This window comes from Orycteropus afer, unplaced genomic scaffold (assembly GCF_000298275.1).
Source record: "Orycteropus afer afer isolate SDZICR_OR568_19922 unplaced genomic scaffold, OryAfe1.0 scaffold00048, whole genome shotgun sequence".
NCBI classification, from domain to species: domain Eukaryota; kingdom Metazoa; phylum Chordata; class Mammalia; order Tubulidentata; family Orycteropodidae; genus Orycteropus; species Orycteropus afer.
The window spans coordinates 7,200,002-7,216,083 of record NW_006921635.1 but is presented as its reverse complement, the minus strand read 5'-3'; the positions used below and the strand labels follow the sequence as shown (position 1 = coordinate 7,216,083).

At 52.3% G+C, this 16,082-nt stretch overlaps 1 protein-coding gene across 1 annotated transcript in view; it reads right to left on the bottom strand.

The window, feature by feature from the left end:
• TPCN1 (two pore segment channel 1) overlaps positions 1 to 16,082 on the bottom strand; it is a 57,182-nt gene that overhangs the window by 29,400 nt on the left and 11,700 nt on the right. The window contains exon 4 of the mRNA XM_007938278.1: positions 12,093 to 12,212. Coding sequence (XP_007936469.1) covers positions 12,093 to 12,212 — 120 coding nt within the window. The remainder of the gene's footprint in view (positions 1 to 12,092; positions 12,213 to 16,082) is intronic.

Here is a 16,082-nt window from a genome sequence, read left to right as displayed (position 1 = left end):
CTGACAAGCCAGGCTGAAGAGAAAAAAGGCACCATTCACCCAAGGAAAGGCTGGCGGTGGCCTTGTATTGTCACACATATATACCGTATTATGCACCTGTCAGCCACAGTGCTAATGACGGCAAAAGTTACTGTGGCTGGTTGAAAAGGTTTTCATTCTCTTGCTAAGAGAAAAAACAAAATCATAATACAGAAGGGTATGCTACCTTTTGTGTAACAAAAGAGCAAACAAAACATGCACGTAATCTAGTTACCATTCATCCAAACAAATAACAAAGCCAAAAACCAAAGCCATTGACATCAAGCTGATTCTAACTCACAGCACCCCAGAGGACAGAGCAGAACTGCCCCATAGGTGTCCAAGGCTGTCAGTCTTTACGGAAGCAGACTGTCTCATCTTTCTTCTGTGGAGCAGCTGGTAGGTTCAGACCCCTGACCTTCTGGTTAGCAGACACTAGAGCTACTACAACTCCTTAAAAAATCAACACAGGAAGGCTAAATCAGAATGCAGTGAAACTGGTTACCAGCAAGGGCGGGGGGCACTGGGTGGATGTAGATAGCTGTGACTTTTGGAAACCTGTAGATGTTCCGCTGCCTCTCCCCCCAGTGCAGGGCCACTGGGTGTTTGCTCTGCTTGATGCTGTCCCTCCTCTTCCCGTGACACTGCCCCGTCTGTCCTGGTGGGACCACCTCTCTGTCCTCTGCTCCAGCTCACCTGGTTCTGGTCGCCTCCACTCCTGCTTCTGTGTGTTGTCAAGCGTGTGGTCAGTGCCCTCAGCAACCCAGGGCACAGTGATTGGTTCAGGCCCGGGCATTGGCTCAAGTCCAGCCAGTGAGGGCTGAGCCTAGAATTTTTTTTCTGGACTAATCAGAAAGGAAGGAGCCCGATGTCACCAATGATTCAGTGCTCAGCTGCTAACCAAAAGGGCGGCAGTTGGAACCCAAGCAGTGGCTCCACAGGAGAACTGGTAACCTGCTCCTGTAAAGATTACAGCCGAGGAAACCCTATGTGACAGTTCTACTCTGTCACACATGGTCACCATGAGTTGGAATTGACACAACGGCACCCTGCAACACCAACAATCAGGAAAGGGGGAAGACGCAAGAAATAAACTTCACATTTCCCCATCTGGAGCAAAGAAGGGTGAAGAAAATCAAAGAAGTATGGAAACCGATCAGTCCCAAGGACTAATGGACCACACGAACCACAGCCTCCATGACCCTGAGACCAGAAGAACTAGATGGTGCCCAGCTACCACTGCTGACCGCTCTAAAAGGGATCACAATAGGAAGTCATGAATAGAGTGGAGGAAAATGTGGAACAAAACCCAAAATCATAAAAAAGACCAGGCTCACTGGTCTGAGAGAGATGGGTGGGACTCTTTGAGACTATGGCCTTTAGACACCCTTCAAGCCTGGAACAGAATTCAACCCCCATGGCTCAACTTTCAGCCACATGATAGACAGGCCTAGAAAGTCACCAACCCAGGGAAGTATGCACTCCTTCGAATAACCAACCATATGAGATCAAAAGGGTAGCATCCACCCAGGGATAAAGCTCAGAAGGCAGGAAGGGACAGGAAAGAAGGACAGAGGGAAATGGAAACCCCAGGGAGGAAGTAGGAAGAGGGCTGTTGTAACAGCAGTGAATGGTACAAAACAAAATGTGCAGGGATTGTTGAGTGGAAACTAATTTGTTCTGTAAACTTTCACCCAAATCACAATAAAAATGAAGGGAAAAAAAAGAAGGGAGAGGAGGAGAGATCTTTGGCTATTACTGGTGGCCTGCCACCATGGCAAGAGAGCCTGCCTGAGAAGGAAGCCAGAAGACAGCTAAACTGAGAAAGAAAGACTTCGCCTTGAGAATAAGTGCACACCTGCATCCAGCTGTGCCTGAACGCCACCCCTTAACTTCAAAATCTATGCCAACCAAGGCTCTTTTTGACTTAGGCCCATTTGAGTCAGGTTTGTCACCACACCCAAGAGCCTCCACTGACACACATGATGAACAGTGGTACCAAGAACCAGTTCTCCGCTGGCTGACTGGCTGGGTGCATGTGAGTCCACAATGAAAATCTGGCCCCCCAGAACAGACACACGAAACGTTCCGCCTGCAGGAAGATGAAGGGTCCCGTGTTTGGGTAATAAGATCTGCATGGCTGGTAGGAAGCGAATGTTAAGGCTCCCCACCAGGCAGAAAGAGGGTGGGAAAGTGGCCGGGCTCACAGGGTGGTGGGGTCACAACAGGTTTTCTGATCTTTTTGTCTGCTTGTTTTATATATAAATAATTATTTTATTGTGATTTGGGTGGAAGTTTACAGAGCAAATGGGTTTTCCACTCAACAGTCCACACACTCTGTTTATGACTTCAGTGCAATCCCTGTAACTGGGCTCTTCCCACTTCCTGCACTCACCACTACCCTTCATCCTTCCTTCCCACCCCTTCCTGCCTTCCTAGCTCTATCGCTGGAGAAATGCTGCCCTTTAGATCCCATACGGTTGACTGTCCTAAGGAATGTATACCTCCTCAGTGTTACCACTGCTCACCTACAGAACTAACGTTTGCCTGAAAGTTGAGCCACAGGGGTGAGTTCAGTTCCTGGCTTGAGGGCATCTAAGGGCCACATTCTTGGGGATTGCATCAGTCTCTACCAGACCAGTAAATCTGGGCTTTTCTTTTTTTTTTTTTTAATGATTTTGAGTTTTGCTCCACATTTTTCCTCCACTCTATTCACGACCTCCTACTGTGATCCTCTTTAGAGTGGTCAGCAGTGATAACTGGGCACCATCTAGTTCTTCTGGTCTCAGGGTCACGGAGGCTGGGATTCTCATGGCCCATCAGTCGTTTGGATCACTTGTTTCCCTGCATCTTTGATTTTCTTCAATTTTCTTTGCTCTGGATGGGGAGAGACAACAGCTGCACCTAGGGTCTTCTGACCTTGAATATCCAGGTAAAGTCTCCTATCTGCAAAGCTTCCCTCCCCTTTTTACAACAGTTTAACTGACGTATAAAATTTGTTGCAGTCAAGTCGATTCTGACTCAGAACAAGAGCAACCTTATAGGACAGAGTAGAACTGTCACACGTGGTCATCATGAGTTGGAATTGACACAACGGCACCCAGTTTTCCAAGGCTCATTAGAGCCTTGGCACAGGGGTTAAGCGCTTAGCTGCGAACTGAAAGGTCAGCGGTTTGAACCCACCACCTCCAAAGGAGAAAAATTAGGCAGTCTGCTTCTGTAATGATCACAGCCTTGGAAACCATATGGGTCAGGTTTATTTTATCCAGTAGGGTCACTATTAACTAGAATCGGCTCAATGGCAGTGGGCGATCTTTACAGAAGCAAACTGCCACATCTTTCTCCTACAGAGCAGCTAGTGGATTTGAACCGCTGACCTTTCTGTTACCAGCCAAGTGCTTAACCACTGCACCAATAACCAAAACACCAAACCCGATTGACATCAAGTCAATTCTGACTCACAGCAATCCTACAGGACAGAGGAAAGCGCTCCATAGCATTTCCAAGGCTATAAATCTGTACAGAAGCAGACTGCCTCATCATTCTCCCTCAGAACAGCTGGTGGTTCGAACCTCCGACCTTTGGTTAGCAGCCGAATGCTTTAACCCACTCTGCCACCACAGCCACCAGGGCTCCTTAATTGAGGTTTAAGTGGCATACAATAAACTTCACATTTTAAAGTGCAGTTTGGTAAGTTTTGACATACGTATACACCCATGGAACTACCACCACCATCAAGATAATAAATATATCCATCACTGCCCCTGGTCCCCAGAAACCACTGATCTGCCATCACTATTAGATCACCCCATAGTAGTTAGAATTTTATATAAATGAAACAATATGGTAGTTACTCATTTTGTTTGGCTTCTTTCATTCAGCAAATTATTTATTTTTCATTTCATCCACGTTGTATGGTGCAGCAATAGTTCATTCTGCTGCATTGCTGAGTCGTATTCCATTATACTTCATATTGGTTTACCCATCTCTGTGGGTGGGCATTAAGGATGCTTCCAGTTAATTTCAAACAGAGTGGCTATGAACACACGTGTGTAGGTTTTTGTATGTGTGTATGCTTTCATTTCTCTTAGGTAAACAACCAGGGCTGAAGTAGCCAGGCCAGACAGTAAGCAGGTGTGTGTTTAACGATTTAGGAGACTGCTTAAAATACTACCATGTCTGGATAACCGTAGCTTGAAAATCAGGCACGTCTAGCAAAGCAGTGTTGGTTTCTGATTTGTCTCTTTCAAAGATGAGTTCTGCACTTAATGCCAACAGAGTGGCACCCGTTTATGGAAAAACTAAGCCTTAGGTGGAGGCAGGAGGTCAAACCACCTTCCTCAGTCTGCTCCCACGGACCAGGCAGGCACCAGCCAAAGTGCAACCGGGAGCGCCTCGCGTGGGCGGCTGGGGGGACTGTAGGTTCATGCGGCCGCGCCCGTCCTCCTCAACCTTCACACACCACTGCAGCCGGATCTGGCTGCGCAGCAGAGTCCTAGGTCAAATAAATAACCAGTGACAGAGAGACCAGGGTGGGGGGCGTGGGCACAGATGGCAGCAGACATTAGTGCCATGTCCCACCCTGCATTAAACAGCCAAGTGTCTGTGCCAGGCCCCCCGCCTGGAAGACACCCTGTCTGAGCCTGCCCACCCCTTTCTCTTCCTGGGGATCGCAGCAGATTGATCAGAGTGTCGTCTTCCCCCATCGGCTCTCACAGCCCATCCGCAGTGGGGAGGAGGCAGCTGGCCCCCCTCGATGTCCCCTCTTTGCCCCTCACCACCTACACGCTTAAGCTTCACTGGACCAGATGGCCTAAAGCACCATATGGTGTCTTTGAAGTGTCCAGGGTGCAGGTGAGAGACTGTCCCCTCTTCCCTGGCACACAACCCCCTCAAAGCCACAAACAAGAGTTCCTCCAGCTTCTGAAGTCCACGAGGGCCACAAGGATGGGGAGGACCAGCTTCAAGCCACTCAAAGACATGCACTTTGGTACCATTTGCTTCACTCCTCAGTCCAAGGTCACTAGGTCTGGGAGGGTCTACTCTGTCACACCCACCCCTGCACTCACTCGCCTTCGTTGGGGCCTCCTTGTTTTCTACCAGACACCTTGGGGCTGGCTCTCGCTGGGCCCTTCCCGACCACCTTAACCCTGAGCACCTTGCTGCAGGTGAATTCTGGGAAACATAATTCCGTTCAGGACCTGTTGCTCACAACCTTCCAGGAGGTCGCCCTGAGTCAGCCTCAGGCTCCTTAGCAAGGCAAGCAAAGTGCAAACTGATAGGTGGCTCTTTACCCTGGTTCATATGGGCCAGGCCGCACAGGGCAGCTGGCTGCTACTGAGCACTGATGATGCCCAGAGACAGCTGGCGCACCCCCATGGCAGAAAACACACCCAAACAAAGACAAACGTGCCCTCCACAGCCGAAGCCCATACCGGGCTGGCTGGCAGGCAAGAGGGAGCACACCACAGAGCTTCAAAGGGCAGATGGGGTTGGGGTGGACATCACAGGGACAGGGAAGATGGACAAACTTTCTGACAAGGAGAGCTGCCCAACAACAGAGTGGACAGAGGGGGCTTTACCTGGAGTCCCTGGCCTCTGGGGGTACCTGAGGCAGCAAGCATGCATCACCCAGGTCCTCAAGAAGGGGCTTCCTGGCCACCATGGAAATGGTTCTAGAAAGGAAGTTCACATGGCAAGTGAAAGGGCAGCCAGTCCCCTTCCAACTTGAAGCATCTCTAAGTCTGCAGGTACATAGAGCTGCGAGGGGAGCCAGGTCGAGGATACAAATGGTCTTAGCAACTTGGAAACCGTGAGCTGCCCGTGTGGACCAGCAGGGCCTGATTCACAAAGGTTCCATACCAAAAGGCTTCCATGAATACCGACTGCCCTGCTGTGTGCAGAGGACAGCAGTCATCTTTCTAGCACATGCTTCCCTCCCACTCAGTTACCTGCAGCCCCACAAACCTACTCGGTCCGAACCCTAGCAACTCCCTGCTGCTGAAATCGCAAACAAGTGATGATGCATATTCTGTATGCCGACATGCTGCTGTTAGCTGCCGTGTGGTCGGCCCGATTCATGGCCACCGTGCGCACAACGGAATGAAACGCTCCCCAGTCCTGCACCTCCCCCACGGCCGGCTGCGGGTCGGACCACTGTGACCCACAGGGTTTTCAGCGGCTGGGCTCCAGCAGGAAGCCAGGCCTTCCTTCCCCGTCTGTTCTAGTCTGGAAGCTCCACTGACACCTGCTCAGCGTCCGGGCCACACACAGCCTCCAGACAGACAGCAGGTGGCTACTCGAGGTGCATCGGCTGGTGCTGAACCTGGGTCTGTCGCACGGAAAGTGACAGTTGCACCACTGAGCTATCACTGCCCCCTCGGTGCCAGGCGTGTGGAGACGCACATATGGAAAGGCCCAGCCTTAAACAAGCCCCAGATCATCCCCACTTTACAGCCGACCACGGAAGCACAGCGGATCTGCGAACCTGCCCAGGGTCAGGTGTTCAGAAAGGGGCGGAGCCGGAAAACGTGCTGTGAACCATGACGACACACCACAAGCACTCTCACTCCAGGGTGGGGAGCAGGGCCAGGTCGCAAGCAGTATGTCACCGTCCATGATGAGAGATGTACGGGATTCAGAGTCAGTGTTTAGAAACTATGAGAGTCATTGGCATGGAGCCCTGGTGGTGCAGTGGGTTGAGCACTCACCTGCTAACCAAAAGGGAGGTATTTTGAACCAACCAGCTGCTCCGCAGGAGAGAGAGATGGCAGTCTGCTTCTGTAAAGATTACAGCCTTGGGAACCGTGGGTAGCAGTTCTACTTGGTCCTATAGGGTTGTTGCCCTGGATTGAATTGTGTCCCCCCAAAACATGTGTCAACTTGGCTAGGCCGGGATGCCCAGTAGTGTGTGGCTGCCCTCCATTTTGTGATGTGTTGTGAATCCTAATCTCTATATGTTAATGAGGCAGGATTAGTGTGGGGTGTGTCTTGAGTCACAGCCTTGGAAAAGGTATGACCCAAGTCACACTCTTACGTAAGTCACACCCTTAGCTCAAGTTACACCTTTTATCTTACAAGAGAACAGAGAGGAGAGGGACCTCACTACCACTGAGAAAGAAGAGGTGGAAATGGAGTGTGTCCTTTGGATACAGGGTCCCTGAGCTGAGAACCTCCTAGACCCAGGGCAAGGCAGATGCCAAGACACACAGACATCTCCAAGGAACATCAGGCCCACAGATGCTGAAAGGAGACAAGGACCTTCCCCTAGAGCCAGCACCCTTAATCAAGACTTCCAGCCTCCCGACTGTGAGAAAATAAATTTGTTTGTTAAAGCCATCCACTTGTGGTACCTCTGTTATAGTGGCGCTAAGTAACTAAGTCACTATGAGTTGGAAGCACCACAATGGCAATGGGTTGGGTTTTATAGTAACGGGCACTGCCTTGGCATTTCCTTTTTCTAGTAATCTGTCTTCATCACATTTTATAAGCCAGGTCCTCTGGCAGAGGGAGGCTGAGTAGCACTGCCATGGAGCTTTCCTGCTTGGTTTTGGCGTACTTTCAGCAGCTGGTCTTAGAAACAATGACTGTCAGCTCTGGAATGGATTACAGAGACAACTGAATTCAATGCCCACCTTTTAGAGCTGGGGAAACTGAGACCTAGGGAAGCCTGGGCTCTAGAACCAGCTGTAGCCGACTGACCCTGTTACACAGGCCACCTGGCTCCCAGTGTAGAGCTTCCCCAAGACAGTTACCATTTACCCATCACTGCAGAAATATGGAGGGTGGCTCTGTGGACCCACTGTCTTCTGATGGGGTAACCATGTGCCATGGTCCCTTAGGACCAAAAGCATGCAGTTGTGAGACAAGTTTAGCATCTATGACCACAAAACAAAAAGCCTGCTCTCCCACAGGCTGTCGCTCCCATCAGCCAGAGCCACCAGGGACTACAGGACAAGCTGCGGTCGGATGGCTGCTGGGAACGTGTCTTCCCAGTTGAACAGCTTCATCAACAAAGCCTCGTGGGGCAGGGAGGACCCTCGGGATGAAGGTAGCTCATTCTTCATGCGGTACGTGGAACGACACTGGCTACACCAGGACCATAAGGGCTCCCTTCTCGCTCCACCATGACCCTTTGAAAACCATCTCTCCCCTGGACAGTGCAATCCCTTCCATGCCGCATGCCCGGCTCCCCGTCCTGCCCTTCCATGATCTAGACTCCACACTGTCAGAGAAATCCCGTGGTGGTAATGGTGTTTAAGTAAACTCATTAGTAACTCATACTGTATTACAAGGAGCCCTGGGGGTGCGGTGGTTAGATCCCACGGTTAGAACCCACCAGCTGCTCCATGGGACAAAGATGTGGTAGTCTACTTCTGTCAAGATTCACAACCTTGGAAACCCTGTAGGGCAGTTCCACTCTGTCCTATAGGGTCACCGAGTTGGAGTCCACTCGATGGTGGTGGATTTGGTGGGTATTTGTAACACTGCATTACAGTGATCCTTGAAAAGTACAGTAAGCACAGCAGTTCTCTGCCCCAAACCATGTGCTATCACTGGATTATGTCCCTCCCCTCTGAGATAAGCGCTGTAAATCTTAACCACTGTCGTGGCTGTAAGAAGCCCTGCTCCTGCAGTGGTTAAAATGCTCAGCTGCCAATCAAAAGGCTGGCAGTTCGAACCCACCAGCAGCTCCGCGGGAGAGGACACCTGGCAATCTGGTTCTGTAAAGTTACCGAAAAACCCAACTCACTGCCGCTGAGTCAATTCCGACTTACAGTGAGCCTCCTCAGGTTTCTGAGGCAGCATCTCTAAGGGAGCCCTGGTGGCGTAGTGCCTAAGGCATTTGACTGCTAACCAGAAGACTGGCAGTTCAAACCCACCAGCCACTCTTTGGAAGGAAGGTTGGGCAATCTACTTCTGCAGTGATACCGCCTCGGAAACCCAAGGAGGGGTTGCTATGAGTCAGGTCCAACTTGATAGCAAATTACAACAACGACAGTCTTCCTTCTGAGGAGTGGCTGGTGGATTTGAAGCCTTGGAAATTCTATGGGGCAGTTCTACACTGTCCTATCAACTCTACCACAGTGGGTTGGGTTTGGGTTTTTTTTTTTTTTTTTTTAATAGTGGTTATGAACCCATTTGGGAATCATTTTTCTTTGTTAATGTTAATGAGGCAAGATTAGCATAGTTTGTGTCTTCAGTCAATCCCTTTTGAGATATAAAAGAGATTAAACAAGCAAGTGATAGAGCAGAGATGGGGAAAAATCAACCCCAAGACACATGGACATAGCCAAGGGAGCAGGAAGCAGACACTGAAGTGCCAAGGACCTTCAGAGATGACAGAGAGAGAAAACCTTCCCTTAGAGCTGGCGGTCCTGAACTCAGGCTTCTAGCCTCCTAAACGGTGAGAGAATCAATGTCTGCGTGTCGAAGCCGTCCACTTAGTATTTCTGTTCCAGCAGCGCTAGAGAATGAAGACACTGCTGTACCACAACAATGAGTCTCCCTGAGAGAACACCAACGTCCTGTCCTGGATGCAAAAGGCCCATGAAAACTGTCCTTGCAACCTCCACACCGTCACTTTGTCCCTCTCAGAGCCTCGCTTCCACCACACTGACCTCCTCGTCATCCTGGAACAGACTGGGACGTTCCGCCTGAGGGCAGGTGCATGTACTGTTCCTTCCACCCTCCCTGATCTTTAAGTGGCTGGCCTCCTCACATCTTCGAGTTCTTTGCCCACATATGGTACTCTCAGAGGGCTGTCCCTGACCTCCCCCTACAAAGCCACACCTTCACGCTCTCTCCCCCTCCCACTGCTCTATGTTCCTCACAGGGTTGAATCACCACCTGCCAGGGCATTTATTGACTTGTTGGCCTGTGAACTTGTGGTGTAGTAAATGACATAGTGTGGTTTTTCTAGCTATAAGTCTTTGTAAACTCCATGGTGGAATTTGCCATGAGCAACTGGGTAGCTCCTGATTGTTAAAGTTATCCACCTGGGGTATTTCTGTTGGAAGCAGCACAAAGCAATTTTCTGGGAAGTTTGTGCTCTCTCTCAGGTGTATAGAATTCTGATGTTGGGACTGGTTGGTTTGGCCACTCTGTCAGGCTCAAAAGGAGCCCTCCTAGAGGCAGGAGGAGTCTCTCACTGCTGGCTGAGGGACATGAGAGACACGCACTGCTGAGAGAGACACCAAGAGACATGCACTGCTGGCAGAGAGCTGAGAGACTGTCGGGTGAGAGAGATTGAGCGCATTCTCGAACTTGAATTGTAGCCTGTTGCTTCCCTAATAAACCCCACAATCTGTGAGTTCTGTGTGGCCATTGCAGCAAACTATCGAACCCAGCAGAGAGGCAGTGGGTGCTGGCGAGGAACGGTTGGTGTCAGGGTTGGTGAAAGGGCTGGAGGGAGGCAGCACGTCTGGCCTCGCAGGAATAGGCCTTGGGCTACTGATGGTGATTCTGCCTTCCTTTTGTGGGTTAGAGCAGGTCAGAAAATGTGGCCTCCTTGCCCCTTTGGCAAAACTGAATGTCAGCTCCCTGCTACACCCCGAGTCCAGAACCAGACCTGCTACCAGGTCCAAGTGCTTGGGAAATAGATCTGGGTTAAAGGGCACTAGATCTTGCCCTGAAAGGTCCTGCAAACTCCCGTGGAGCTTCGGAAGGAGGCCATCAGGCTGGAGGGCAGACGGCGAGAGCTGAGGCAGGGCTGGGGGGCTCAGGGGAGTCGGCGGGGAGCACCCAAGGTGTTAAGAAGGGGCGTGACATGATCTCTGGGTGCTTTTTCCAAGATCAGGCCTTTAAGGATTTGCTGAAGGGGGACTATTTTGTAAAAAAGGGATTCAGGGTAGAACCTTAAAAAGACAAGAAAGGAAAAACATTACTCACAGAGCTGAGGGGAAAGACTCCCCTCCCAGGGTGGACTTTGTACAGCGTCCAACCATTCAGTCTCGGGCTTTCTCAGAAAAAAGAACTCGGGCTTGCTGATAAGAAGCAAAAAGGCACAGGCAAAATAAAGTACAGGGGCTTGCCTATAGCTGTCACACGGGAGAGGGGGGCTGAGAGGCCCGATCTGACGTAGGCCTCTGAGGGGCTTTGTAAGAAGCTGTGGGTGATGTCAAAGTGCCTCCTTTATGCCTGGGCTGGCACGCCTGGGCCACACAATTAGGGGTTACACAAAGGGCAGGGAACAAGGGCGGGGAGCTGTGGGGCCATCTCATTTCTTCTACAGATAATCCCCCGAGGTGGTGGCTAAGGGCTGGCCAAGTCTAAGAGCACGTTCAGCACACGGCCAGAGGTGGGCAGTGGTGCTTCATGGGTTCTCAGCCCTTGTCCCTACTCTGCTTCCACTTCCGAGGCCATGGGAATGCTGCACCTCCCAGGTCCGTGTATTGTTCTGGTAGAAAGTTTGCCCAGAGGCTCAGCGACTTCCCAGACGGAAAGGACAGTTCTGGCTGTGAAGAAGGGACAGCAGGAGGCGGACGGGCAGGGAGGAGGTGAGGGGGCCCAGGTGGTGACCCAGTGTGGACCTGTGTGCCCAGATGGGGCAGTGCCCAGGGGAGGGCGCCATGGGAGCCCCACAGGGCAGGTTGTGAGAGGCAGTGCAGGGCCCCTGACCGGTCACCTCGGGACGTGAAGCCCAGAGGATGGTCTGTCTCCTCCTTTCCATTGAAGGCCCCTCACAGCTGCTCACTGTGCTCAGGGAACTAACTCTTCCTGGGCAGCCTCAGGACCTGGAAGCTGTTAGCACCCACCTGCCTGGACCCTGGCCCTGTCCCGGCCACCGCCTGCCCACCAGGCCCCTGACTGTATCTGTGCTTTGTATGAGAAACACCGGCTCCTACGTGTCCACATGGATGACTGTGCTCACAATGTGCAGGGTGACCTCCATGCAGGAAGAGCCCCACACACGGAGCAGGCAGGTGGGCCCCACACACTTGCCCCCAAGGCCAGAGCCTACGCTCTGGGCACTGGCACCACGAGTAAGAGCAAGTGCTGACTTGGGTGCTGACCTTGCCCAGTGTGGGGCTCACTGTTCCTGGTGCGCTGGACGGGCAAGGATGGAATCGTACCGCAACGGCCAGGCTCGTAGAGACAGGACAAGCTCACCACAGGGCTGTCGGGGAGTGGGCCCACCATGGCCTCTTCCAAGAAGATGCTGGCTGTCCCATGCCTCTGCATTTCCATCTTTCCTGGGAGGCAGTGGGGCTGGAGACCTGAGGGAAGCAGCCCCACAGAACAACAGAAGACGCGGTCACCCTGGCTCTTGAAGCAAGCGAGCCTCTTGGCTTGCCGGGGCTTTTGAAACAGGCCAGCGGAAGCTGACCAGGAACAGTGTGGGCAGCCAGGAAGATCCCATTCTGTGCCTCCAGGGGAAGTTCCACAAAGGGAAACATTTTGTTCTGTGCTCCTGGTGTCCTGGGCAGAGTGCGCTCATGCGAAAACCAGACCGAGAGGGCAAGCTAGCCGTTTCAGGGCCCGTGCACTTTGGCTGCTAGAGACCTGTGCTCCTAACTACCCTCCCAGACTCATGGCCACCCGCCCAGAGAGGTCCACCTACAAGCCCCAGGAGGAGGGGCAGGACAGCACTGAACTGACAGGACTAGAATCTGAGAAAGAAAAGGTGGTGGCTCCGAGCGTGTCCAAGCCCTTGGCGCACAGGGGAGGCAGCCGAACCGGGATGACCTGTTTGCACAGATGGTAACGCTTCCGCCACGCTGATGTAACAGGGCCCAGACGCTCCCTGCAAAACATCTGGCTGCTTTGCACGCGGCCTCTGCAACGACCCTGCGGGGACTCCAAGGTTTCCGCTCGCTGGAGCACAGCCTGCAGCGGCGTCCTGGTGGTGCCGGTAAACAGAAACAGTCTCCGTATGCCGGTCATAAAGCCGAGCAGGGGAGGGGAGCTAGAGCGCAGCGGGCCCCTGAGACCGCCCCGTCCAGCCCACCCAGGGTCAGGCTCGGGTTGGTGGACTGCTTCGCTAGCTGCTAGCTCTCGTTTGGGGCCTGGGGCCAGAGGTTGCTTTTATAAAAGGCCTGCAAGCCGCTGTGGGAGGTGGCTCCAAACGGCAAGAAGACAAAGCTGCAACTGTTCTTGGGTTTATACTGAGGAGCCCACTCCTTTCCATTGCTCTCAGTTCATTCTCGCTCTTACATGGGCTCAGCCTCAGAGACTTCTCAAGCACTCACAGCATGTACCTATGCACGGGCACATACACCCATGCACACAAGCATGTGCACGTGTGCACACACACCCGTGCACACCCACACCCACACCCCTGCACGCCCTCTGCAGCCCTGGACACCCGAGTCCAGGTTGTGCTCACTCCCATCTCCGGTCCACAACCCCCAGAGCCTCAGTTTCTTCATCCAGGAAGGGGGACCGGTGCCAAGTGTGCTCTGGGCCGTCACAGAAACAAATGTGAACACCCACAGAGCACTCCGTGTCCTCTGGAAACCAGTGCCCACTAGAATGACAACGAGCCGTCGCCCAACCCTTTGCCAGTTGCCACGGAGAGCCCCACTCCATGGGAAAAGGCTCAGTGAGAGGAGGACAATGAGCCACAGTGACAATGATGAGTTCCGCAGGCACAGCATCCTCACGGTGCTTCTGGGCTGGCGGGCTCTTCAAAGCCCCTCGGATAACAATCGGGCATCAGCTATGATGCCGAAAGCGAGCAGCACGCACAGGGCCCTCTGCCTGGGTCCTCCTGAGAAGCTGCAAGTCATGGGAGGTAGACCCACGCTATCAATGCCCATTCAGAAGGGCTCCAAAGCAGGCCAGAGCCCCTGGCGCACACACCCACTCCAGAAAGGCCAGAACGGGCACGGAGCCCTCCCAGTTGAATCGCTGGCCTCCAGCCCAAAACCCATCCGGCCAAAGGCTTCAGGCTGAGGAGGAAAGGGAAGACCAGAGGCTCCACCAGGTCCAACCCTGTTCTGGAAGCCAGAGCTCTGGTTTTTGCCTGCACCACCTCCAACTCTGCCTCTGGCCAGTTGACTGGGATTTAATTGCCAAATCCAGGGGCTTCCCCATGGATTATGAGGCCAGCCCAGGAGGGGGCCTCCAGCCAGTGGGGAAAAGGGAGGGGGGGTGAGAACAGTGCTGCAGGAGGAGCTGTGGAGATGCGAGGAGGGGTCAAGACTGGAAACGGCAGGCAGGCTCTCAGGAAGGAGGGGCAGAGGAGTACTGGCAGAGGGGGAGAGCCCGGAGGAGCACAGCTTAGTAACTGGGGCAGACTACTGCTCAGCCCAAGATGCCCACCTCCAAACTGGCCACTCGGAAACTCACCAGAGGGCATCCTGGAGCTTCAAACTTCACCTTGACAGCAACTCTCTAGCTCAATAAATAACCATGACTGCCATTCAGGAGAGAAGAAGGGAGGATGAGGTTTAAAGGGGCTGACCTTCTCCATGCAAGCAAAGATGGGTCATCTGAGGCAGCATTTACTTCCAAAAAAAAAAAACAAACCCACTGCTGTGGAGTCGCATCCGACTCATAGTGACCCCTCCTTGGGTTTCCGAGGCAGTAACTCTAAGGAAGTAGATTGCCCGACCTCCTTTCTGAGGAGTGGCTGGTGGGTTTTAACCGCCAGCCTTCTGGTTAGCAGTCAGATGCCTTGGGCACTATGCCACCAGAGCTCCCAGCACTTACTTAGCATCTGCTAAAGGTTGGCACTTCAAACCCACCCAGTGCCTCTACAAAACAAAGGCCTGACAATATCCTTTTGATATGCGTTGGAGTCTACTTGATGGCAGTGGGTTTGGGTGTTTGGTTTACTATCAAGCATTGTGCTAGATATTAGTTTTGGGAAAAAAAAAAAAAAAAAAACACCATGCACCCCGCCCTCCTGCAGCCGATGCTCCTGTATCAAGGTCATCCGCTCTTTGCCTAGAAAATGGTGTGACCACAACTCCCCTGCAGTCATCGGTGCAACTCTCCCCGAGAGAGCTCTGGTGGGGCAAATGATCGAGCGGCGGGCTGCAAACTGAAAGGCTGGCGGTTTGAACCTGCCCACCGGCTCCATGGGAGAAAGACCTGCTTCTGTAAACATCACAGCCTAGAAAACCTCATAGGTAGTTCTGCTGGCACACGGGGTCACTAGGAGTTGTAACGAACTCAGCACCCAACAATCTTCTCAAACACCCCTGCCGGGAAGGGGAGCTACGTCTTGCTGTTGCCGTGCCCCATTCTCCACCACCACCCAGCTGCTGAAACAGAGCATGCTCACCAGCTGCCAGCAGGTAACTTCCTGGTGAGGAAGGCCGTGCTTTCCCTGGGGAGTCAGAGGCCAAACTTCCCCGCTTCCTGCTCTTGTGTCTTTGGGTTTATTATGAAACAAATGGCTTTCACTTCCCCCACCTACTTGCCCACCAAGCACTTACTGAGCACTTCCCATGGGGAAATGCTTCAGAAAAAACACTTTTAAAGACTACCTGTGATGGTTAAGGTTATATGTCAATTTGGCTAGGCCATGAATCTCAGTGGTTTGGCAGATTTGTAACCATTCTCATTTTGTGATCTTCTGTGAGTAGCCAATCAGTTGGAAGGGGAGGTGCCTCGAGCATGCGGCCTGCTTCAACATATATGGATGTTCCAGCAAAGCTCACCCTCTCTTGATCCTGGATCTCACTCGCCATCTTCTGACCTCTGGTTCTCGGGACATGGGCCAGCAGCCTGCTATCTGACCTGCCAATTTTGGGTTTGTCAGCCCCAGCAACCATGTGAGTCAGGCGACGCCTCCAGCCTGACACCTGACCCATGGATTTGAGACTTGCCAGCCTCCACAACTGCGTGAGCCATTTCCTTGAAATAAATCTCACTATATATTTATATAGGAGCTCTGGTGGCATAGTAAGACATTTGACTGCTAACCAGCAGGTCAGTGGTTCAAACCCACCAGCTGCTCCATGGGAGGAAGATGAGGCAATCTACTTCCATAAACATTTAGTCCTGGAAACCCAATGAGGATTGCTATCAATTCGATGGGGTTGGAATCGATTCGATGGCAGTGGGTTTCGATTTTTTAAATATAATCATATATATATATATATATATATACA